Below are 26,554 nucleotides of genomic sequence, written 5' to 3'. Positions count from 1 at the left end.
ATTGCAGTGGGCTTCACGTTCATTTTCCTGTCTCTTTCAAATTCCGGTACATTCTATTACCAAAGCCAAAGCTTTAAAATAAAGGTCAGATTGTATCTCTTTCCTCTCTCAAAGTCTTCAGTGTCTTGTCCTGAGAATAGAACACAGGCTCTCTTGGTTTTCAAGACATTCCCTGATCTGGTGGTAAACCTCCCCCTGGTCTCAGTCCTCATTTTATCTCTGCAGAGAGTGAGGCTGTAGTCACGAGCCATTGCCTCCTCTCTGCGACTTTACCCATAGTGAGGCTGTAGTCACCAGTCATTGCCTCCTCTCTGCGACTTTACCCATAAGCTTTCTCTGGTTTAGAGCACTCTCCTCTGCCATCACCACTACTCCCATCTGTAGAAACTACAGTAACTGACCTACTCAAATGACACTTCCTTGATGAAGTTCTTCCTCATACTCTCAGCAAGAGAAAGTCTTAATTCGTTTGCAAGCCTATCACATTCCTGTTGTAGACAGCTCACGTAAGGCAGAAAGAAAGGTTATCTGCTATGACGGTAAAGAGGCTGGGCTCCAAGGCACTCTGCTTGGGTACAACTCTGAGCTTTGCCACTAACTAAATGAATGACTGCATAAGTTACTTCAATTCTGTGTTTCAGTTTCCTCATCTATAAAATGAAGATAATAATAGCATCTATTTCACCAGGTTGTTAATAAAACAATAGCATTCAACTGATTATTAACTTATTACAATATGTAAAGCACTTCAGACAGTGCATGACACGTGGCAAGCACTAAATAGTTAAAAGTGTTATAATTATGCATTTACCTCTCACAGTCAGTTATCTCCTATCCCAGTTCCTCCAGTTTTATGTTTCTGAAGGGCAAAACTCTATATAATTCACCTAGGACTATGGCAAAAACTATGTAAGAACATATATGTTATTGGCACTGTGTTTTGAACTGTAGGCATTAAAAATCCGTAATTACCATTATCATAACTGTGAGTACTACTATTATTATCTGTGTTCTCATGCCTGTGCCTGACCTTTTAGGATCTAGGGAAGGCACAAATCACCACTGAGTGGTTACAAACATTCACAAATGAATGGAAGAACTTTCCCCAGGAAAGCCTTGCCTTGCATTGGGCAGAACAATGGGCAGTAGCATCAGTTTCATTGTCCTTCCAGGAAGTGAATTTACAAGTATTACTCACAAGAATCCTGCAGCATAAGAATCTGATAGATTGTTTGTGCCTCCAGCTGAGGTGGTCACCACACCTTCAAGCCAAATCTTCTTTCCTGGAGTGTATGTATTAACCACCTGTTCATACAACAAAGCAAAAGAAGAGGATAATGAATGTTTAAAAACTAAGCCCAAATGAGAAGCAACAGACATTCTCCTAGGGAAGTTTCCCTATTCTCTACTCCCAGGTGGTCATGGTTTGTGCTTGTTTTATGATGGTGCACACAGAAAAGTGAGCTGACATCACACATAAAAGCATTAATATGGACACACGTCTACACAAAGAAATCATCATTTTTCCCCTAAGAAAACCCAACATATTCTAACATGAAAGTTGACTGCAACAGCCTTCACTGGAAAATGTAATTGTATTATGTTTCCCTCTGATTGAGAAGCAATTTTCTTCAGTCATCTGCGATGGCACATCTATGATACAGTATGCTGCCCATGCATCAGAAGTTATGAATCATAAGAGGGTAGACAGCAATGTTTGCAAGAAATATTTTATAAATAGCAAGGCATGATATTGCAACAACTTTTGAAAATAACTTCAGTTAAGTGGCAAAAGAAGTCACTGACCTACAAGTCAGAGAATACCAGGGAACAACTATAGCTGTCTGTCATCCATGCAGAGGCAAAGTCCCTTGTCAAAACGTGACCTCCTGAAGTTTTGAAATGGCCCAGTCTCTGCTCCGTAAGTTGGAGACTGGCCTAACTATCCCATTCGGGGTACAGACACTATGGGAAGAAATATGGCAGTACTTCTAAGTAATATTGTACGCTAGGTATGCCTGGAAAATAGAGCTTGAGTCAGACTATCTACAGACAGCACATTTGAGAAATAATACCAAGAAACAAGAATTAGGAACAAGGGGGTTTTAAACAGGTAAGAAAAATGAACACAATCATGTTTTCAAACTGGCAACTGATATTGGCAACCTAGACTAAATCTCTCAGGGATTTCAGTAAGGGCCTTTTGAGCTGTCTCTCTGCATTGTTCTCCACGAGTTATAATGGGAAATACCTATCCCCTGGCTCCTCTCCTTCAAAGGTCAAGAATAGCCTTGTGGTTGTTCACTCACCTTCTTCCCACTCTCTGCCCCCATTTCATGTGCAGGTCTGAGTGCTGAATAAGATTCCCCGACAGTTCCATATTTCTGCCTCAGAGAAGTCCCAGAAAAGGAAATAAATAAGAGATAGGGGCCTATCATACTACACTAGCAGCAAGCTGGTTATAACCCTACCCTGGCCTAGCTCTCCTCTTTGCAACAATGGCTAAGCAGGAAGTGGGACTAGGAGGTTCCTGTTATAATAGGAAGGGTTGATTCCTCTTCCATATATATACATGCCAAAACAAGTCTTCCTCAGATCTCTAGGGAAACAATTATAGGGTGCCCACTATGTCACTTTTGTGACAGGTGTCCTTTGACAGAAATGAAAAAATAAAATGTGTTGGATACATAGTACTATGAAACACTACAAAGCAGTTGGAACAATCAACTGAATGCCAATATGCAACATGAATAGGCTTTAACATTTTAGTGGTAAGCTAAAAAAAAACAAAGAAATTTACAGCACAATATTATTTATGTAATTACTTATTCACATCCAGCAGCAAGTACACATCACTTAATGGCATATATCAAACACACAAGGAAGGCATTTTTAAGAGAGAGGTAAAAGCTAAAATTAAAACTGAACTTTGCATGAACTAATGATATAGTTTAAGTGACTTAAGTATCTGCATGGAGGCCCTCAATAAAGGAAAAATAAAAAGTGCACGGGGAGGGACAAACCCATGGGTAGACATCAGCAAATGATCATAAACCTCTTTTCAATTTCACCTAGGTAAAGCTCTCTGTCCTCTCTCCCCCATCTACTAGAGAATTTTCATTATTTGAAACCTATTTTAATGTAAGAGTTGGCAAAATTATCGACCCTTTCAGAAGTAAGCTTATGAAAATATACAAATTTAAAATGAAGTAAGGATGGACAGATCAAGAATGGAAGAAAGATCCTGAGAACTAATGGTAGTGGTCAAATCAGAATGTCAATAATTAAATAAAAATCCACCCTTGTACATGGGAAAATAAGAGTCATTTGGGAATACTACAAGGTAGTTCCCTCATCCTTTCAACACTGTTCAGTGTATCCAACCCAAAGGAAGCTGAAAAAAGAATAAAAGAAAAACACCTCAAATAATCAAAAGATAGAGTCATAGATGAAATTAAAGGATTATATCAATTCCTGTTAATATATAGTATAGAAACACCTGTACAATGATCTATTTGTGTTACTTTTATGACTAACCAGAGTTGACTCAATATATTTTGTTTTTATTCTTTGCTTTTGGCTTCCAGTATATTCAGAGTTTAATTTTGTGCTCAAAGCCAGATATTGAAGTGAGGCAGTTAGAGACAGGGGGTTTAGTTAAGCAAAACAAAACAAAACAAATGCCAAAAATGGTAAACATTGAAATAGAAATGAACCTTGAAAATGTTAAGCTAAGTGAAAGAAGCCAGACACAAAAGGCCACATATTGTATGATTCCATTTATAGGAAATGTCCAGAATAGGCAAATTCATGGAGACAGTAAGTAGATTCATGGTTTCCCAGGGTTGAAAAAGGATAGGGAGTCTGGGAGCAGGGGAACTTTGGAAGTGACTGTTATTGAGTGTGGGGTTTCTTTTGGAGATGGTGAACCGCTTTTAAAATAAGACAGTAGTGATGATTTCAAAATTCTGTGAGTATACTAAAATCTACTGCGTGTCACACTTTTTAAAAAATATTTATTTATTTATTTGAGAGGCAGAGTTACAGACAGAGGGAGAGACAGACAGAAGTCTTCCATTTACTGGTTCACTCCCCAAATGACTGCAACAGCCAGAGCTGAGCTGATCCAAAGCCAGGAGCCAGGAGCTTCTTCCAGGTCTCCCATGTGGGTGCAGGGGCCCAAGCACTTGGGGCATCTTCTACTTCTTTCCCAGGCAATTAGCAGAGAGCTGGATTAGAAGAGGAGAAGCCAGGACTTGAACTGGTGTCCATATGGGATGCCGGCACTACATGGGAAGGCTTAACCTACTATGCCACAGCACTGACCCTCAAGTGTCACACTTTCAAAGGGTGAATTTTATGGTGTGCATATCACATTAGCAAAAGGAGAGGTGGAGTTTAAGCAGGCCAATAGTCATAATGTGGAAAGTGGACTGTTTCCTGAAAATGAGGGTTCTATTGCATACTAGCTGTAAGAATTTTAGCAGCCATTATCTTGGACTTCAATTTCTTCATTGACATTTAAAATCATGGATTTGGAGTAGAAACTCTCTAACGTCCCTTCTAGTAAAATGTTAAGATGCATTAGTATTTTATAATACTAATTTGAGTTCCTTTGGTGTCACCCAAAGGTCAAGAGTATCCTTGATTATGGAAGTTAACAAGTATGAAAGACCAAAAAGAAGTCAAAAACAACTTAGAACTTGTCATCTCAAAAGCAAAGATTATGGCTAGAGGAAAACAGTGAGAATGGTAGACAAAGCCATGGGAGTAGATGAAATTGGCTACAGAAAATATAAAAAAATGAGATCAGAAAAAGGATAAGGATTTCCATGCAAAAATATTAAGGCATTATCAAATGCATTAATTAATTTATTCAATAAATATGTATTGAGCAGATGCTCTCTGCCAAGCACAGTTCGAGGGACAGTTATTCAGCAATGAAACACAGTAAGCTCTGTTCTCATTCACTTAATTTTAGTCAAGGGCAGGAGACTAACACTAAACAAGTAAACAAAATAAATTTAGAAAACAATATGGGTAAAAACCCAGAGTAATATAGCAGAAAGTGACTAGGCAGACGGAGAGATTACCTTAGTGTTTAAGGAAGGCTCCTGTGGAAGGTGGTGTCTGGGCTAACAGCTGAGTGCAGAAGCAGCCATCCCCTTAATGAATCTGGGGAGGCAGCCCAGAAAAGGGCCTATGGAGGAAACAGGGTTGCTGTTTGTACAACCCACAGATTACCACCTGGAGTCTAGCAATGGACTGAAAGATTTGAAACTGAGATCATAGACGAAAGGAGGTATATTTTCATTCTGAGTGTAACATGAAGTTATAGGGGTTTAAGCAAAGGAGTGATCTGATCTGACTTGTACAAGATCAACATAGATGCTAAGAAATCATATCCATATGTAAATACATATATAGGGGTGTGTGTGTGTGTGTGTGTATGGATCATGAAAACTGATACACAAATTATGTTTTTCTTTTTTAAAATTAATATAAAGAGAACACATGTCGTGTACTCCATGGGTACAGTTCCATGAAGACAACAATACTTCCCTCACTCCCCCCTGCCAAACTCCCTTCCTTCCATTCTCTCATCAGTTTTTTAAAAGTCATAATTTTAATCCACTCTATATTCACAGAGTTAATTTGCCTCTAATCATAATATTCAACAAGCAAAAAGTGGGAAGACAACAGCTCCACAGGAGTATAAACAAGGGCTAAAAATGACAGTCATATCACAAAATGTCCATATCATTCCTATACATTTTTTATATTCTACATTAACTACTACATATGAGAGAAAACATGATATTTGTCTTTCTGATATTGGCTTATTTCTCTAAGCATAACGCTTTCCAGTTGCATCAATTTTGTTGCAAAAGACATGATTTAATTCTTTTTTTTTTTTATGGCTGAATAGTACTCTGTATTGTATATATGCCACATTTTCTTTATCCAGTCATTAGCTGATGGACATCTGGGTTGATTTCACATCTTAGCTATTGTGAATAGAGCTGCAATGAACATGGAGGTATAACTAACTCTTCCAAATGCGGATTTCATTTCCTTTGGGTAAATTCCCAGGTGTGGGATTGCTGGGTCATGTGGTAGATCTATTTTCAGATTTCTGAGGAATCTCCATAGTGTTTTCCATAATGGTTGTATTAGTTTACATTTCATTTTGATGACCATTTTTAGCTCAATTTCCTCACTGAAACAATGAAATAATACCCAACACGATTGTGTTAAATATTCTATCTGCATTGTCTAAGGATAAATAACATTAGGCCTTCTACACAAAGATCCTAAACTACCACTTATTACCCAAGTAAAAATCCAGGAAATTTCCTGGAAACTATTAATCTTCTGGAGGACGAAGAATCTTGCCTTGCTTAATTTTATATTTATTTCTTATCAGACAGCCTGGCACAGAAGTGCTTACCTGAAGATGATAGTGTTCTAGGAAGATAAACGGAATGATTTCAAACCTGTCTCTGGATAAGCTCAAAGTAAACTGCCAGTCTTTAAGGAAGTGATGGGATCTACAAAAAGGCAACTAAACTGGTCAAAGAATTGAAAGATACATGTTGGTTGTGAAAACAACCTCAGAGATCAGGAAAAGTAGAGACATACAATGAAAACCCTTAACAACATAAAATGCGAGCAGTGCATGTTTCTTTGCTAAGTCTTAGAATATCAGATTTGGGATCTTCTCAATCTCAGGAAAAGGAAACTCCCATTTTGCTTAGCAATAACTCATATATAGAATCCAATAATGTCTAAAGTCTCCAGGGTAAATTACTGCTCAACGTGATTTAGATACCAGAAAGATCTGAGGAAGTATCAAGCTCATTATAGGACACTGCTATTGAAGATAAGGAGACAATAATGTATATCTACCACCTTTTCCTTGAGAACATCTGCTGTACATACTCAGTTGGGAGGGTGGCATACAGAACTCAGAGGGCTGATTTGGATGGGGAGGTTATATTTTCAATGGAGTTCAGAGTCTTTCTTCTTTAAATGAAGACTTGGTTTCAGAGGATAGATTTATGAAATGCTGCGTACACAGAACCCTGCACAGACTTACGCATGGTATAAATAAAAGTCATTCTGAATTCTCTTCTGATTTCAGGGAGATTTAGGAGGAAATAACGTAAAAATTAGTAGTGAGGTAGTGGGTAGCAGTGAGTAGTGGTTAGGGGAATACACTCTGGAGACTGAATGTCAGCACTGGAATCCTGGTTCTATTGGTTATTCATGTATGAGCTGGAGTGTGTTGTATTACTTCTCTCTGTCTCCATATGCATAGCAGAGGATGTTATGATATTTAAATTAATATTTGTAACCACTTGAAGGAGTGTGTGGTATATTGTAAGCACTAATAAGTATAAATAAAAATGCTAGCTAGTCTACTCTTCTTGTTAAAAGCATATCAGATTGTATTTGAATAAATATAATATTAGCGTTGGTTTCTTTTTAGATATACTACTTGTGGTGACATGAAATAGCTCAGATATCGACTAACAATGGGAAAGGCCAGTTTAGAACTTAAAATTGCACATGCATAATCCACTTAAACATAATTAGCATTCAGAGTGATTCATTTAACCACCCTCAGCACAGGGGCAATCCCTGTCAAGTCCCATGAACAAAAACCACACAAGGTAGAACTTAATATATATCCTAAATCAATCATATGAAATGCTTTGTGGGTGAAATAGTCCTGGAAATTATTCATGTTAAAGGTTCTAGGAGTAATAGTACAAACCAACAAATATTTTCTGAGCCTTTACTATTTGGGACAAAGTAGGAAGCTGAGTCTTCCACGGGCAGAGAAGGCCCCTGTGTGTGGGATGGAGGCACTGATTCTGAGGCTGGGTACTGGTTGGTCTTGGGGAGGAAATCAGTTTACGCAGAAGAGGACAGAAAAAAATCAGGAAAAGCAGATGGAACCAGCTGCAAAATTCCCTTAGAAAGTGAAACTCTAAGAAACTGAGGGCTACAGTTCAACACTGCGGTTTTCTAAGTAAATATGATTCTCCCTGGCTGCGAGAGAGAAAATTAGAAATTGCTGGAAAGAAAAAGGTACAGTTCCTCATAAGAAATGATGTGCCAGTGAAGGTTATCTTAAGGGATACATTGTCTGGGGAGAGACAAGTGCACATGCAGAGATTACTGAAGTGAGGGTAGAGGGAAACTGGCTGGGTGGCTGACTTCCTTTCAACAGTTCTTTTGTTCCCAAATAGACTTCAGCCCTTGGGCCTGTGTGGTCAAAGGAGTTTTGAGCCATGTATAGAAGAGCTCAGTAAGTGCCATTGGCTGCTCAGAATCCCTAGTCTATTGGAAATAGAGTGGTACAAAGGGAAACCCTTGTAGCTCACTTCCCTCCCATTTCAAGGTTGGATGGTCAGAACTGTTTTATGTAGATACACTGAGGGAAGAAGGGTGAGAGACAAGAGAATATTTCCTATAATTTTTAATTTACAAACATGGATGAAAAAAGCAAAAATAGGGAAAAAATCATTTATGTGGCACATTTTCAAGACTGGGCTTCCTATTCCTGTATTTCCTTGATACCCTGCCTCCAAAACCGTGATCTAAGTCTTTTAAAAAGACTCCTGAGAGCCTGGCTTCAGTCACTGGCTGTTCAAGAGATGGTAGCCTTGTAGCAGCAGACACGTTGTTTATGGTTATCCAAACCCAACACCTTCCTTAATGAGAAAGGAAGTAATAAAACAGGAACAGTGGACAGCCCAGCTGGACTAATCTGCCCTGGCAGGAGGCCCACCCTCCAAAGGAGCTGGAGTCCATTAATTCTAGCATCTCATCTACTTGAAAGTCAACCTTCCTCAGGATTTCAGGAAGAGCAGTAGCTCTTTAAATAACCAGAACTGCTCCTCTATATGGTTACAAAGAGCTGCATAGCTTGAAGCTTCCTAAAATTTACCCCTACGTGGCTCTTGTCTCTCAGCAGTCTTTGTTATCATACTTATGAGTGGTCAATGGGAGAGTTCAGGGCTGGTCTTGTTTCTTTCCATCCTCCTTGTGTGTTTTTCTTTTTTTTTTTTTAATTTGACAGATAGAATTAGACAGTGAGAGAGATAGAGAGAGACAGAGAGAGGTCTTCCTTCTGTTGGTTCACCCCCTAAATGGCCACTACTGCCGAAACTACGCTGATCTGAAGCCAGAAGCCAGATGCTTCCACCTAGTCTCCCATGTGGGTGCGGGGGCTCAAACACTTGGGCCATGCTCTACTGCCCTCCCAGGCCACAGCAGAGAGCTGGACTGGAAGAGGAGCAACTGGGACTAGCCCATATGGGATGCCGGTGCCACAGGCGGAGGATTAACCAAGTGAGTCACGGCGCCGGCCCCTCCTTGTGTGTTTTTCAATTCTATGCTTAACTACTGTGCTAGGAGAGTATGGGGCATGTTGATTCTGACCTCTCCTTCCTCACTGCCCCCGCCTAAGTTCTGGATCTTAGCATTTCTTCTTCGGTCTTCCTGTTCTTGTATCTCTCTCCTCTAGGCCATCCACCACACTGCTTCCATTTGAAGAAATCCATCTTTGGCTTAAAATCCTTCCGTGGTGTCCCATTGTCAGCAGCAGTACTCAAGCATTTGTGCTCACTGAGGAGTCTGCTGAGTTCGGAGATGGGCTGTAAATAACTTGTTTTTGATAACACTGAGAGTGGTGATTTGGGTCTACGGCCATACCACCTTGAACGCAGCCAATCTCATTGGAATGTAGTCATTTGGGGGTTATTTACTTACAAATAAACTAAGTGGATTTCAAGTTGTCATACAACATTCTTTTCATTCCCCCAAATTATGAAATGTTTTCTTAACTGGGAAAATGGGTTAAGAATCCAGTAATTACAACGCCTGGTCTATCTTATCTATTTGTCCATGTGAGTATATTAGACATATAGAGTAAGGTTGAGAACTATGGCCCACAGGATACAATACTAACTGCTTTCACATAGCATCTCAGACCCTTCATAACTCCCCCTTAGTTACTTCTTTTCCCATCCCTTCTCTGACACCTATGTATCACCACACAGAATGGACTCACCCCCTTTAAACTACACAGTGTGCTTTCACTTTCTTACTAATTACCCCCACACTCCCAATCCACGTTATCTGATATTTTTTTCAAGGCTTATTTCAAGTGAAATTTTCTCTGTGAAATTTTCTTCAAGCTTTCAGAAAGTTAATACTTCTTTCCTCTAGGTGCCAAAGTTCTCTGAATATCTGTATCTGTATATCTATCTATCTATAGATACCTATATCTATGTCTATATGTATGACCTTGTCCTCATTACACTGAAATGTAATTTTCTCTTTGTTTCTTTTTGCATGCATGACAGGATGTTTGGCAATTATGTTTTTATTAAATATTTCTTAAATAAATGATAGAAATAATATTTTACTGATGAAAAGGCTAAGTTTCAGAGAAGATAATAACCTCAAGATATCAAGGGCAAACACCAAATTCTCAGAATTCCAGCTCAGAGCTCTGTTTATTTTCTAATTGAATTTTCCTGTTTGAGGAGACCCACAAGTTTCTGGTTGACTAAACTGCCTCCATATTTAAGATGTCCTTCTTAAGTTAGACAAGATTGGCTATTCTGGGCTCAGTCATTCCAATATCTCATCACATTCCTCTTGATTTATTTCTTCTGTCTAATGCACTTCCTATCAGTTTCATTAATTTTTTCTATATAATTTATTTTTATCATTTCCTTGTTCCGGAGTGCCATATTTGCTCATTTTCTGTTGGTATCAGATCAATTTTTAATTTGTGGCTTCTGTTTCTGTGACATCTTTAGGATTTAAAATTGCATTCTCTGCTCTTGTTATCTCAAACCACAGAAAAGCAATTGAATATAATTGCAACAAAACATAAAATTAAAATAAGAACACACAGAAAAAAGATAAAGTAACTGAGGAGGAGTATGAGCATATGTAAGAAAATACAGAAGAAAGTTTCAGTGTCCCAAAGCTTTGGCTGTGTTCCAGAATAAGTGCTGGTGGAGAGAAAGAGCCTGGAAAGCAGCTACTTGAACTTAAACCTTTCTTCCTCCTTTTCCCAGTCCTTTTCTGTGCCTAATCCTTTCCTGTGCCTGATCCAGGCTTACTGGATACTTTACTCACCAGTCCTAGGCTCTACCAGCCTCAGTGGTAATTTTGTGCTTAATTGGGACAAACCCTATCATCCTCTAACTCCTATGTTAAAACATTGGAATATCACATCGAATTGCCTCTTTTTTTCCGAATAAGCCTTTTTGCCCAAAACAGCAATCTGTTCCCAGGGCCATTCCTCCAAGCATATAGGCATGGCACAAACCTTCACATCGTCACTGCCTTGCTTGCACACAATAGGACCTCACTATACTTTGACCAAAATCTTATTCATATGAATAGAATCCAGTGGGTGAAAGTCACACCCTGAAAACTATTTCCTCTTCTACTATCACCTGTCTAATATCATGATGCCCAACTTTGATCCATTCCTCATCTCTTAACTACCCATTTCAGATTATCAACTGATTGGAGAATCAAAGAGATACTCTTTTATAAAAAACACTCAATAGTTTTTAACGGTTTTCCTGATCTTAGCTGGTTGGGAATATAAATATTACATGGGTTACAAAATGAATGGTTAATAGTGTAGGAGATGCTGAACAATGTAATGGAGAATAGTGCAGGTTCTGGAATTAAGTGAGCCTTGCTTTAAGCTGTTTTACTACCTGCTAGGCTCTGTGGTGTTGAGAAAATTTTTTGAAAGGATTAATAATTTATGATATGTGCAATAAATGGTACTTATAACCCCCAAAGAAGCAAACACTATATTTCATAAGTTAATGATGCATTTTCCACAATTTAATGCTATTGAAATCAGAATGTTCTTTATAATCAATATTAAATGAAATTTGCCTATTTATTCTTCCCCAATAAGCTTTCACTAAGTTGATGGTGAATTTTCTAGTTACTTGTGTTTAAGAACCAAGGAAGTATCTGTGTAAGAATAAAGAAAATCAAGGTTCACAGAATGACAGTGTTGAAAGTTTGGATCTTTTTTGTGATAAACATATCTTTAGGACTAGATACCGCCTGTATTTTTAGGGTGTTGTACATGAAGAGTACCCAGTTCTCTTAGGTTATATTCTCCCATTTGCAGATGCACAGTTACTGGAAAGCTCATTGAGTTAAACTTCCACCTCATTTTCATAGCCATCTACCTGTGTCCTTGGAAGGGCCCCACTAATGGGTTTATAAGATCAGATATTTCTAAAATTTGTGAAACTGTTTTGCTTTTTCTTTCTTAGAGAGGTTTCCATTGCATAAACATTGGGCCCCATAAAACTTAAAATCACCCATTCATTTCATCCCATATTACTTTATGGTACAGTTTGCATTTAGGTATCTAGTGCCTCCTCTGCATACTTCTTTAGCCCATGTTTCTCTTACTTTCCATCAAAACCTGCTCTTGGGAAAGGACCAACTGTTTGAACTTATTACCTTAGAGTGAATTTAAACCAGTGTAGTTTATCTCTTCCCAGATTCTTTACATTTTCTGTTACCTCCTAATACAGAATGAAAGATTATTCTTCTCAAATGAAATACATGACATTAACATTCAGACTGAAAAGTTATTTGGGGTCACATTCCTTCATTTCTAAATGTACATGCAGAAGATACTTTCCTACCATACCTATTTGTAAGCATTGTTAATATGGCTGTCTGGGGGCCGGCACCGTGGCTCTCTTGGTTAATCCTCCGCCTGTGGCACCGGCATCCCATATGGGCGCAGGGTTCTAGTCCCAGTTGCTCCTCTTCCAGTCCAGCTCTCTGCTGTGGCCCAGGAAGGCAGTGGAGGATGACCCCAGTGCTTGGTCCCCTGCACCTGCATGGGAGACCAGGAGGAAGCACCTGGCTCCTGGCTTTGGATCAGCGTAGCTCCAGCAGTAGCGGCCATTTGGGGGGTGAACCAATGGAAGAAAGACCTTTCTCTCTGTCTCTCTCTCTCTCACTGTCTAACTCTATCTGTCAAATAAAAAAAATATATGGCTGTCTAAATCAGTTTCTGCCTACTAAATACTATGCTACACAGTCAGCAGCAGATCAGGGTCTTCTGAAATGTGAATGGCAGAGATAAGACAATGTGAGTGAGAGAAGACATTACTGCTTCCCTGTTTGAGTAGTGTATTTCTACTACTCTGCTTATTTTCTGCAGCCTCCTTTTGTGCCTCCTTCTAAGTGACAACACTCTGGCAGGCACTGGTATTTTGAAATAAGCATTTAACATTGTTGAATGAGTGAAGTAACAAATGTATAAATTGAAAATTGATTTTGTGGTTATATTATTATCCCAATAATGTGTTTTTATTTTCCAGTTTTCTTTATTAGATAAGGTTAGCATTGTTACAGTCCTTGTTTTCTCTTTGATTATGCTTCCAGTTATTCTATGGTCCTCAAAAGTAACTGTAATGTTTTATTCCCTTCTCTTTTGGTATACTGAGAGACTCAATTAAATTGGTAAACTGAGAGGTTAGGTGAAAACAAAGATTTATTTAAAATATATTAATTAATTCAAAATATTACATAGCTTTCTGCCTTACTTATTTCTATGGTCCTGCAACCAAGATGTATCAGGAGAAGTAGCATAATATCATTGCAATGGGACTTCAAAATAGTTCCTCTTTCTTAAATATCATAAACAGTCATAAGCAATGATATTAACAAAAGGCTCATGGCTATATTAAGATCCATACAAACCTTCACTCTACCCATACACATCTCCCAGTGGTTCCCTGATGCAGCTTAAGGACTTTATAAATTGGAGAGGTCTATCTTTCAGGTGTTGGTCTAAATGTCACTTTCCTGATTTGGATTACTTTACAAACTAGATAGTTCCCACCATTGGCTCCTAGAGCATCCCATTATAGAAGTCTTCATATCTTATACTAGTTGCTTGCTTCATTAACTATTATCCCATTAAACTCATAGCATACATGAGTGTAAGCATCAGTCTTGCTTACCATTTTATTCTTAGGGTCCTGGAAATACTAAGACAGTTGTAAACAGCTGCTAAATAAGAGAGGAAGGGAAGAAAGGAACTTTCTAAGTACTAGGGAAACCTACTTTCCATTTATTTAGTATTCAAAATGCAATCATGTGGACAGTACTTTTGGAAATATTTCCCTTATGACTGGGATTTCACCAACTATTTCCTGTGCTTATTAGATTTCTGAAAAATAATACCAAAAAGTGTTATTTCCCCCTCTGATTCCTCCAGGAGATGAAGACACAAATCGCAGAGTCCAAATGACTTCAACCAAAGTGGTTCTTCTTGGTTCTCACGTCATTGTTTTGGAGTAAGCCCAGCCATCAACACTATACCACCTGCTCTGTGTCCTAAATCTCTCTCAGACTCTTCCCTGCATTCATTGGTAGATTCTCAATTCTTTCCTTTCACTCATCTCCCAATGTACAGATGATTGTCCTCATTTTAATGGAAGAGAGATTGCATGGATCATCTAAAGGAATGGGTTGTCTAAACATTGTCCAAACATGCTCTGTTTGGTTTCCAAATGCATCATGAAGATTTTCATATAACTAGATAATTCAGCCACTGCTCAGAAAATGGCAAATTCTTCTCTAAGTGGAATTCTAAATTTGGGAACCACAGCTGTTTTTAACAATTTAGTCATTGCCTTTAAGGTGCCAAAGATATCACCTGTCATATTCCTCAGAGTTAAAAAAAAAAAAAAAAAGGAACAAGAGAGCAAAAAGCAAAGAGTAAGTAGAGAATAAAGGCTTAAATGGGGACGTCATAAGGACTTCACTTAACTTCTACTAAGAGAAGAACCAAAGATCCCTCTTATGACTTTTGGGTGACAGTTTTAGGTATATAGACATTAAAACCTTACTTGGTCTATCTTTGATTTGCTTTTGAAAGCCTAGGACATTAGTTCATTCTGTCCAGTTTGTATTTTTGAACCTAACATCCCAGACCTTCCACCCTTCTTAGGCCCCCAGAAGTCCCGTATCCACTTGGGACTTTAGAAACAGTCAAAACAACTAGTCGACAATCAAAAGTTTGGAGGCTTTGCCATGGTCCCCCTGGAGGAAGCTCCTGGTTCCTGGCTTCAGATCGACCCAGCTCCAGCTGTTGTGGCCATTTGGGGAGTGAACCAGCAGATGGAAGACTTCTCTCTGTCTCTGTCTCTCCCTTTCTCTGTAACTCTGACTATCAAAACGAATAAATAAATCTTAAAAGAAAAAAAAAGGCCTGCAGTGTTCAATAGGTTGCAATTCTATTGTATTAGCTAATATGTTCTCAACTTTCTCAAGCTAAGTATGAAACTTTGAAACTGAGTCTGTGAGGGCACAGACCATGTGTTATTCCATTTTATATCCCAGCATGTGGCACGAGAGCTTGTACTTGTTGAGGGCTCAGCAAATATTTTTCACTGACTGAATGGCAAACAGGGACTGTTGGGAATATTGCAGAGCATTTGGTTGCTCTAGACTTCCAGTGGCAGGAGAGGGTGCTGGCTAATGCACCTGGTTCCTGGAGGTACCAGACAGGGATGTCCGGACGTCCTGCAGCCTCTCGGTCTCCAAAACCCCACTGAGAATAAGAGGACGCAAGAGGTTCTTTGTAACTTGAGTATTGCTAGGAATACAGAAAAGAAAGAAACAGATTTCCACTTTCTCTCTCAAGAGTGCTTTTCTATGATTGTTTCAAACAGGGTTTACTTTCAGAACTAATTTTATACATGAGTCATTCATTCACTTGTTTATTTATTCATTAATCTCAAATTTATCAAGGGCTCACCTGTTGTGATCTTTCTGCAAAGATTTGTTTAATATGCTCAAGAGATATCAAAATATTCAAAGGGTCCATATTTCCTGGGCAAGAAACTGGGCAATGAAAGATGTGATATTTTGTAGAGAGGCTCATTGAAATTATAGACATAAGGGGCCGGCACTGTAGCGCAGTGGGTTAATGCCCTGGCCTGAAGCGCCGGCATCCCAAATGGGTGCTGGTTCGAGACCTGGCTGCTCCACTTCCAATTCAGCTCTCTGATATGCCCTGGGAAAGCGGTAGAAGATGGCCCAAGTCTTTGGGCTCCAGCACCCGTGTGGGAGACCCAGAGGAAGCTCCTGGCTCCTGGCTTCGGATCAGCACAGGTCTGGCCATTGTGGCCATCTGGGGAGTGAACCATCTGATGGAAGACCTCTCTCTCTCTCTCTCTCTCTCTCTCTCTGCCTCTCCAATCTCTGTGTAACTCTGACTTTTAAATAAATGAATAGATCCTTAAAAAAAGAAATTATAGACATAAGATCCCTACAATCCAGAATTAACAAATCTGCATTGGTGGTTCGGTGGTAGAATTCTCGCCTGCCAGAATTAACAAAGCCAGTGTCTCTCAAAATGTGACCTTAGGGCAATCTGCATTGCATAGAATCACTTGGTGGATAATTATTAAAAATATGGAGCCAATCCAATTTATTAAACCAGATCATCAGCAGTGATACTGGAAATCTGAAAGAAAATCACTGATGAAATCTGAGAAACACTGGTCAGAGGTTAATAGGACCTTCATGGAACTGTTTAGTATGGTATAGCTTCCCCCTCCTCTTTATAAAAGTAAGATTTTATTTACGTGATTTGAAGATACCTAGACATAGGGTAAACATGACTCAGAATTGCTAATGCCCAGGACCAGAATTTTACTGAATGAATGTAATCATTGTCTTCTTAAATTAACTCAAAATAAACCCCTACTACCCCTCCCCTCACAATACCCAATGTCAACCTATCCTTTCCTTATTAAATTCATAATTTAGAAGTAAACTATTAAATAGAAGCTTTTAAACTTTGTTTTGGCACACAAACCATTGTGAATTTGGAAAACAATAAACAACATGCATCAGTTGTGAGAAGGGACTCTTGAGCTTGCTCATGCTCATCTGGCCTGAACTATTTTCCCTTTATTCTACCCTGGTTCCCACAGTGCTGAAGTTGAGCTGGAACTTGTGATTTCTTCCTTTCATTACCCCAAGGTTGCTCCTCTTCTTTCCAGTATACTTTTACTCACTTTCTGAATTTTCCTAATCTGATCAGAGAGTGTGTCTAGCAGGCGAGTTTTCAAGAAGTCCATCACCTTGACCACCCGGCCATCAATGTAGCAACTGGAATAAAAATAAAATAAGAATCAGATAAAATCTCAAACAGAGACACAAATACACTTCTCTAGCCGGAGGCTTTTGTTGCTTGAAGAAAGTGCCCAGGTTCCGCTTGGGTTCTCATACACTGAATGGATTTTTACCTTGTATATTTTTCAAACAAATAACATATTTTTAAAATCTTTTTCATTTCCACCTCCATTTGTGGGATAATGCCATATGTTTCTTCAACTTTTGACAAGTGAAACACCATTGCTTGTTATATAAGAACTGACAGAAATTCCACAATACTAATTGGGTAACAGGCACAAGCTTACTTTCTTTCCCTAGGGAAATGAATTTAGCATCCATCCATGCCTACCCTGATCCCTACTTTAAAATAATAAAGAGGGAGGCAGCACTTAGCATAGTAGGTAAAGCTTCTACCTGCAGCACTGGCAGTCCATATGGGCACCAGTTTGAGTCCTGGCTGCTCCACTTCAGATTCAGCCCACTGCTAATACTCCTGGGAAAAGCAGCGGAAGATGGTCCAAGTGTTTAGGCCTCTGCCACCCACATAGGAGATCCATGTGCACATAGTCATCTGATTTTTTTTTTTTTTATTGAAAGGAAGAGATACAAAGAGAGGGAAGGAGGGAGGGTGAGAAAGAGGTATCTTCCATCTGCTGGTTCACTCTCCAAATGGCTGCAATGGCCAGGGCTGGGCCAGGCCAAAGGCAGGAACTAGGAGCTTCATCTGGGTCTCCCATGTGGGTGGTAGGGCCCCAAGGTCTTGGGCCATCTTCTGCTGCTTTCCCAGGGACATTATCAGGATGCTGGATTAGAACTGGAGCAGCCAGGACTTGAACCGGCATCCCATGCAGGCAGCAGCTTAACCGTCTACATCATAGTGCTGGCTGCCAGCCAACTAATTTTTGATGAAGTGCGCAAACCATACATTGGAGTAGGGATAATCTCTTCAATAAACAGTGCTGGCAAAACTGGATGTAAATATTTAGATGAATACAACTAAATCCATAACTTCTCACTATACACAAAAATCAACTCAAGACGATCAATGACCTAAATTTAAGACCTGAGACTATGAAGTTGCTGGAAGAAAATATACAGGAAATACTTCAAAACATTGGTCTTGGTGACAACTTCTTAGATAATACCCCAAAACATAGGCAACAAAAGCCAAACTGGATGAATGGGATTATAAAATCTCAGAAGCTTCTGCACAGCAAAGAAAAAATGATCAATAGAGTGAAGAGACATCTAACGGAATGGGAAAAATATTTACAAGATATCTATCTGACAAAGTGTTAACAGCTGTAAGATATTAGTAACTCAAATAATTCAACATACTCATACTCATAATCAATTCGGTTATGAAATGGGCAAAGGACCTCAAAAGACAGTTTTAAAAGAAATACAGACGGCCAACAAATATATGAAAAAATGCTTAACATCATTAGCCATCAGGAAAATGCAAATCGAACCACCTCACCCCTGTTAGAATGACTATCTTCCAAAAGACAGAGAGTAAAAATGCTGATGAGGACATAGAGAAAGGAGAACTCTGATACATTGTTGGTGAGATATAAATTAGTGCAGCCATTTTGGAAAACAGTATGGAGATTTCTTTAAAAACTAAAAATAGATTTGCTGTATAATCCAGCAATCCCATCACTGGGTATATACCCAAAAGATATGAACATGTTGTTGGCTGGCGCTGTGACTCAACAGGCTAATCCTCTGCCTAGCGGCACCGGCACACCAGGTTCTAGTCCCGGTTGGGGCGCCGGATTCTGTCCCAGTTGCCTCTCTTCCAGGCCAGCTCTCTGCTATGGTCCGGGAGTGCAGTGGAGGATGGCCCAAGTGCTTGGGCCCTGTACCCCATGGGAGACCAGGATAAGCACCTGGCTCCTGCCTTCGGATCAGCGCGGTGTGCCGGCAGCAGCGCGCTGGCCATGGCGGCCATTGGAGGGTGAACCAATGGCAAAGGAAGACCTTTCTCTCTGTCTCTCTCTCTCACTGTCCACTCTGCCTGTCAAAAAAAAAAAAAAAAAGATATGAACATGTTGTATCAAAGAGATACCACCACATTTATAGCAGCACTGTTCACAATAGCCAAAATATGGAATCAACCACAGTGTCCATCATCAGATGAATGGATAAAGAAAATGTGATTATATATATATTAATATATATTATTTGGCCTAAACAATTCTACAAATTCCAGTAAAACAGATGAGACTCAAGGACATCATGTGGAATGAAATAAGCCAGACACAGAAAGCCAAGTACCGCATGTTCTCCCTTATATGTGTGGGAGCCAATATTCAAAAAAAAAAAAAAAAAAAATCAAGGCTGGCACTGTTGCATAGTGGGTAAAGCTGCTGCCTGAAGCACCAGGACACCATATGGGCGCTAGTTTGAGTCCAGGTTGCTTTTCTTCTGATTTAGCTCCTTGCTAATGTGCCTGGAAAAGCACTGGAGGATGGCTCAGGTCCTTGGGCTCCTACACCCACATGGAACACCTGGAGGAAGCTCCTGACTTCAGCCTTGTCCAGTCCCTCTGTTGTGGCCATTTGAGGAGTGAACCAGTGATGGAAGATCTCTCTCTCCTCCTTTCTCTCTGTAACTCTGCCTTTTGAATAAATAGAATAATTCTTCACTAAAGAGGGAAAGGTATGAAACTTAAAAAAAACAAAAAGAAATGTCTGTTCGTATCAGTATTGTTGCAAATATGCTTTTGGGAAACTCTGTGGTATATCTTTGTCAAGCCAATGGTTAAAAATGACATACTACTATAGTTTTAATTATCTGTGACTCTTTTAAAATTTATTGTGTATGAGTTAAATGGTTATCTTTTCATTTGACTATTGTTTATAGTGCTTGCCTATATCTCCACTGAAATAGGTCTCTACCTCTTACTTGTTGAACTCTATATTTAGTGGAGCATTAAGTTTTTGACTATAATGTAAATTAAACATGTTATCTCAAAAATTAAAAAAAGAAGAAAGAGAGAGAAAAGGAAGAAGGAAGGGAATAACAGTATATTCTTAGAATTGTATCTTGAACTACACTGAATCTTTGTATTAACCTCACATTAACATGAAAAAAGAATCCAATTAGTGCAGCTTAGTAGGTCTCCAGCTTTTCCAGTCAGCCTTCTATTATATGTCCAGGATGAATGAATCAATGAATGAATGGATAAATAAATCAACTGAACAAATTAAATTCCAAGAGACCCTTCCTAGGACAATAGAGAGTTGGCACCCACAATTTTTTTGTTTTTAACCTGATTTTCATTAGGTAGCCTAAATGAAACACCAAGTTGTACTGATGTCATGTTGTGAATATTTGATCAAAATAGGCCCATCAGGTTCATGGGGCTTCCTTTGTGAAGTGCTTTGTTCTGAAGACTAAGATGGGACTGGCTCAGGGTTAGGCAACTTTGTTACTTCAAACTTTTGCAAAAGTTCTGAATTGAATCAATTTCTAAAAGCTTCTGATACTTGGGTGCCTTTTCCAACCGTTTCAGATCCCCTTTTTTGATGACTAGTGATAGATTATTTCATTTTTAATAAAATACCTGCTGATCAGTATCTGTTATAGAATTATGTGAAGAAAAAAATTTTTCTGGCAGGAAGCTGGAGCCAGAAGCCAGGGCTGGACATTGAACCCAGGTATTCAGATCTGGGATACAGAGGTCTTAACTATTAAATGACTTTTAGTTCTTTGCTAATTTCTCTTGTTTCCAGCTCATAAAGATGGGAAAATAAGCAATAGGGATTGGTTCAATTATATATGAGTACAGAATCCTAAAAAAGGTGGAACTGCTGTTCAGAAAGAGAAATTTTAATGGTTACTTATATTAAGAAATGAAACAAAATAATCATATGATATTTTACCTTATCCTTGATACAGATGCTAGACTCAGATCCAATAACTATTTTTATGTGCAAAACACAGTGCTGGCCATGTCTACGTCCTTTACTACAAGACCTTCACAATCTTGTCCCATTATTACTTTAAGCACCTCTGTTTTTTTAAAGTTTATTTACTAATTGATTTTTGTTTATTTGAAAAGTAGAGTAAGAGAGGGAAAGAAACAGAGAGGGAGGGAGAGATGGAGATGGAGATGGAGATGGAGATGGAGAGAGAGAGAGAGAGAGAGAGAGAGAGAGAGAAAGTCTTCCATCCACTAGTTCACTGCCCAAATGTCCCTAACTTCCAGGACTGGGCAGGCCAAAGGCAGGAGCCAGGAACTCCATCCATGTATCATATATGAGTGGCAGGAACCCAAGTACATGAACCATCATTTGCTGTTTGTCTCCTAAGCCGTGCATTAGCAGGAAGCTGGATCAAAAGCAGAAGAAGCTCTCTGATATGGGACATAGGCATCTCAAGTGGTGGCTTAATCCACTGTGCCACAACACCTGCTCCTAATATTTGAGATAAGTGTTGAGATAAATGCCATGCTACATGAAAGATAGGATACTGGAACAGAATAGTGTTAAAAATAAAAATAATTTATGCAATGTTGATCTAACAAATATTTGAAGACAAGAGTACTTGTCACTACATTATATGGTGACTAGACATATGATAAAAAGTGTACTGTTTCTTTTATTATTTAACCAAACATATACCAGTTTCCTCTTTTCTGTCTGTTAGTTCTCCAGTGACTGTATTAAATATCAGTGCTTGTAACTTTTGTTGGAACACATGCAGTTTAGCATTTTGGGTGACAGAAGTGCCAGATGTAATTTTCAGCAGAGAAGATCCCTGTGGATACCCTCCTGAGCCCTCCCAGTCCACGGCCCGGAGCTGAGCGTCCTTTTGCTCTTCCCCTCCTTCCTTTTGTCCCATTTTTTCCCAAGAATATAGAACCCAAAGTTAGAAAACTTTGGTTCAATCTGTTTTTCCATTTACTATCTATATGATATTAGAATTTCTCCCAGCCGGACAATCACAGCATCTTTTTAATATCCTCAGTTTGAGTACAATTCACATGTGCAACCTTAAACCCTCATTTATATCATGCTATGGAAAATAAACTTTGGTCACTTATCATTCAGTGTCACTTTTAAGAGAGATCATTTAAGCATATGGTATGAATCTAATAAATACATAAGCCTTTTTCTTGGTATCCCTGCACAATCAGCCTGCTGCACTTACCCTCTGTAAATGTGGCGCTTCTACGAAAACATTCAGTGTCTACAATCTGTTGCTATTTGAAAAACTCCTGCTTGTTCTCTGTTAGTAACTGCCAGTGACGAAAGATTCAATACATCCTTTAGATCTGGGTGTGAAGGAGGTGGCATGGTCTGTGGTGATTATTTGGTCAGAATAAGTTGCTCAAGATGATGAAGATTATGATTAGTAACAAAGACTGGGTAAAAAGAAGTTGGGCTGGATTCCAGCTGCCTGAGCAAGGATCTGGGGCAACTCCTCTGTTTTCTGCCTTTCTCACTAGAAAGGTAAAGATGATCATCAACTACCCACTGGTCTCCACAAGAGTTCATTAACTTAATAATGGCTGCAAAGGAGTCCTAATTCCAAATAAATAAATAAGAGAGGAAAGAAAAGAAGGAAGGGGGATAGGAAGGAAATCCATCAAGTAGAGGTTCTCTGACACCTTCCCCATAGACCCTGGCATAATCATTCTAGAGCCAGCTAGATTGCCACTTGTAGATAAATCATAGTCTTCCTCCAACCTGTCTTAAATTTCAAGATCTTTTGGGATCACATCACAAGTGGCTGAGCTGTTTAAACACTGAAGTCAAGTGGGAAGTATCATTATGCTCTTGAATCTGTGTATATGAAAAACATGAGATGTGTTCACATTATATAAATAAAAAAGTTTTAAAAAAGAAAGATTGTGGAGAAAAACACCTTTATGGGAACTCTTACAAATGCAGTGAGGCTGAAATCTGTGCACAGACAGTTTCCCTCACTTGGCGCTGGCTGCCTCCAGATGAGCAGGTCACATCAGGGGAGGTGGCAGAAATGGTAGAGAACACAAAGCCAATGGAATTGCTTACCAATGCATGTGCCAACTCTCTGGTCCTCATTAGTTTCCTATTTTATCTTCAGTGTAATACCTTTCATTTTATTTTATTTAAAATGTTGCCCTTCATGTTTATTATAAAAGAAACAAATGCTTATTGCAGACATAATATAAAATGAACATAAAATTGAAATATGAAAATGAAAAATCACCAAACCCCTGATCCTTATTCTCATTTTGTTATATACCTTTCCAGAACTTTTAATAGAAAATACACATAAAATTCCCCATAATTATTTTAAAACCTATTGCAGGGTCTATTATACTAGCATATAAACTTAAAACCTGGCCCCAACTGAGATAACCAAGCCTATTTCACAGAATACTGACATTAATCTTGGAGACTCCCTGTCAAAGCCTCTCATTCTTACCTCAATTCCATTTTGGCTGTTTAAGTATTCTCTGCCAGGGGCAGGTCTCACCTCCTTTCTGTCTCTGCCTGCTGGCTTTCACCTCATATCCATCCTGCCCCCCCCCCCCCCCCCCGCCTGTTCCAGGCCCCAGATTTAGTTCTTCAGGACTGTTCTACAATTAGCCTCTTATGCCCATTAGCCTGTTAAAATGTTTAATGAGGAGAGTTTGGTGGCTCCAGGAACAGCTGGTTTTGTTTACCTGTCCCTTCACTTTAAAAGGAAAAACCTTTGCCCCTTATTATCTGACCCCTTCTTTTATTTCAGGCAATTGCATTAGTGCTGGCTTCCCAATGCTCAGGAATTTCCGGACCTATTTTGCTGCCTGCTGCCTTCAAGGAGGACAGGCAGTCTGTTCAGAATTCTAACACCCAGCCTGCTGCCTGGACAGGGTAATTCCATAAAACTGTGGCCTTCCCCACTGAAGGTGCAGAAGCTTGGGTAATCATTAGAGCAACCCTGGTGACCTATAAAATCTATTCTGACACCTTGAAGCCAAACATTGGTGGAGAAGGCTGATTTGAGTCTACAAAGCTTTATAAATTGCACTTGTCCCTCCTCCAAGAGTCCCCACCCCGGGGTCCCTGTTAAACACATTCCTCATCACACTTGCCATCAGGCTCTACTTCTAAGGCTACATTATTTATTATTTTCTTTGCATTAAGTTAACCTTCCTATCCTCGCTTCAAAACTACTTGGGCAAGAAAGCTTAGAACACTATAAGAAAGAAAGATACTAGAGAAGCAAATATAGATATTTCTGTGGCTTTAACAAAAGGCAGAAGGGTGGGGGAGAGATCCATCCATCCATCCATCCATTGGCTTACTCAAATACTTTCAACAGCTGGGGCTGGGTGGGATCAAAGTCAGGAATTAGGAACTCAGTTCAGGGCTCCCATATAGGCAGCAGAAACCCAGTAACTTTAGCCATCACCACTGCCTCCCAAGGTCTGCCTTAGCAGGAAGCTGGAGTTAGGAATCAGAGAAGGACTCAGGCATTGTAAGCTACACCTTAACTGCTGGGCTAAATGCCTTTTCTTCTTTGGTTTTCTTTGTAAAATACTAATTAATATAATTAATTTTAGAGGCAGACAGAGAGACAAACAGACATGGAGAAAGAGCTCCCATTGGCTGACTAACTCCCCAAATGTCACAATGCAAAACTCCAGTTTGGGCCAGGATAACACCAGGAGCTATGAACTCAATCCAGGTTTCCCATGTGAGTGGCAGGAACCTCACTACTTGTGCTATTACCTGTTGCCTTCCAGGATGCACATTATTAAGAAAAAGGAATCAGGAGTGGTGCTGGGACTTCAACCCAAGCAATCTGATATGAGATGCAGACATCTTAACCCAGCATCTTAACTGCTAAATCTCTGCTCCTCTTTTTTACTTTATTTTATTTTATTTTTAAACTGGTTCATTTAAACCTATACAGTAGTCATACAATCAGTTTAGGAATTTGAAGAGTTTATATCTGAAAAAAATGTCAGGAAAAATGTTATAAGTAAAGGTGAGCATTGTGGACAACCCTATAGGCAAATAATGAGTATTCTAACAATACAGTTAATGAGAGAATGAGTGCCTGAATAACTTAACTCACAATGAGTCAAAGGGGTGGCTCTGTGGCTCGTGCACTGTGTTAAAGGCCCCACGTCTTGATCTCTTTCCTAACTTCTAGTATACTCTGAGTCCTAAATCTCAAGCCCGTACCATTCTCCTCACCCATGTAGTCAGGGTTGTGTGTGTTGCAGAGGCCTAAATAGCTGGACCTTGATTCCAGCTGGGAGAAGGAAAGTCCTACAGGAAGCTGGGAGAAGAAAGGATCATGAAGGTCACAGCAGTTACAGAAACAGGAGAGGGTTCTGGGAATTTTCAGAGTAGGAGGAGTTGATGGCACGGGACTGTGGCAGCAGTGGGTCCATCTGTTCTGGCTCTGAAACTTAACACAATTTGTGGGACCTTCTTTAAGGAGAAGTCAAATGTACAAAACACAAAACTAGGGACAAAAGTAAATGTTTATGTAGAATGGCAATATAAATCACAACAAACTACCCAAAATTAAGAAAATCAAGTCCTTTTGTCCCTGACAGCTCTTTAGGCAATTTACCGGAAAGGTTTCCACAGAAGTGCTTCCCAACAGTAACCTGCCCCCACCCTCTTACCACCTATACTACCCTACAACTCCCAGCCCTTACAGGAACAAATGTGTGGGAGGGGCATAAAGCTGAATTCATGAGCTTCAAGGTAAATCTAACTGTGGGGGATCAATCACAAATGGCAGGGTGTCAGTTGCCAAAACCGAATCATCTATGTGCATTTTTCAAAAATTCAGTGTTTGTAAACTGAAAGTTGCTTATACAATTACCACATCCTCTCTCTCTGACCTCTTTCTCATATAATTCTCATTGTTTGTGACAGAACAGCACAACTTAACCATAATTAAGTTAGGGCATTACTAACTGGGAAACAGAGAAAGGAGAAAGAGAAAGAGAGGAGCTTTATATGTATTAAGTTACTTCTTATTTGCTAGTTATATAATGGTCACAGATATCCCATTTCCAGATTAGAAACTATGGCTCAGAGAGTTTTAGTTAGTAGGAAACCAGAGATCATGTAAATATTAAGTAATAAATATCAAAAATGCTGCCCTCTACTGTGACATGCCAGGTGTCCCAGCCATCCAGCATTGTACTTATTTTGTCTTGTAATTACATATAATTGCTTTTCAAATGTCTTGAGTCTTGCCTACTTCAACCAATCTGACCTCTAAAAAATACTGAACTAAATTCAAGTGTCTTAAGAAAGTAAAAGGATTACAACACAATGAAAAGTAAACGAAAGCAATAACAAATGCAGAAACTTGGGGG

The 26,554-nt window shown here is 39.3% G+C and overlaps 1 protein-coding gene across 3 annotated transcripts in view; it reads right to left on the bottom strand.

Annotated features, from left to right (window-relative positions):
- The window catches only part of HPSE2 (heparanase 2 (inactive)), a 680,289-nt gene that overhangs the window by 144,801 nt on the left and 508,934 nt on the right, over positions 1 to 26,554 (bottom strand). For all 3 annotated transcript variants that reach the window (XM_062214714.1, XM_062214715.1, XM_062214716.1), the window contains 2 exons: positions 17,124 to 17,217; positions 1,199 to 1,305 (listed from right to left, as the gene is read on the bottom strand). In XM_062214714.1, coding sequence (XP_062070698.1) covers positions 1,199 to 1,305; positions 17,124 to 17,217 — 201 coding nt within the window. The remainder of the gene's footprint in view (positions 1 to 1,198; positions 1,306 to 17,123; positions 17,218 to 26,554) is intronic.

This window comes from Lepus europaeus, chromosome 17 (genome assembly GCF_033115175.1).
Source record: "Lepus europaeus isolate LE1 chromosome 17, mLepTim1.pri, whole genome shotgun sequence".
NCBI lineage: Eukaryota > Metazoa > Chordata > Mammalia > Lagomorpha > Leporidae > Lepus > Lepus europaeus.
This window is presented reverse-complemented; position numbering and strand designations above follow the sequence as displayed.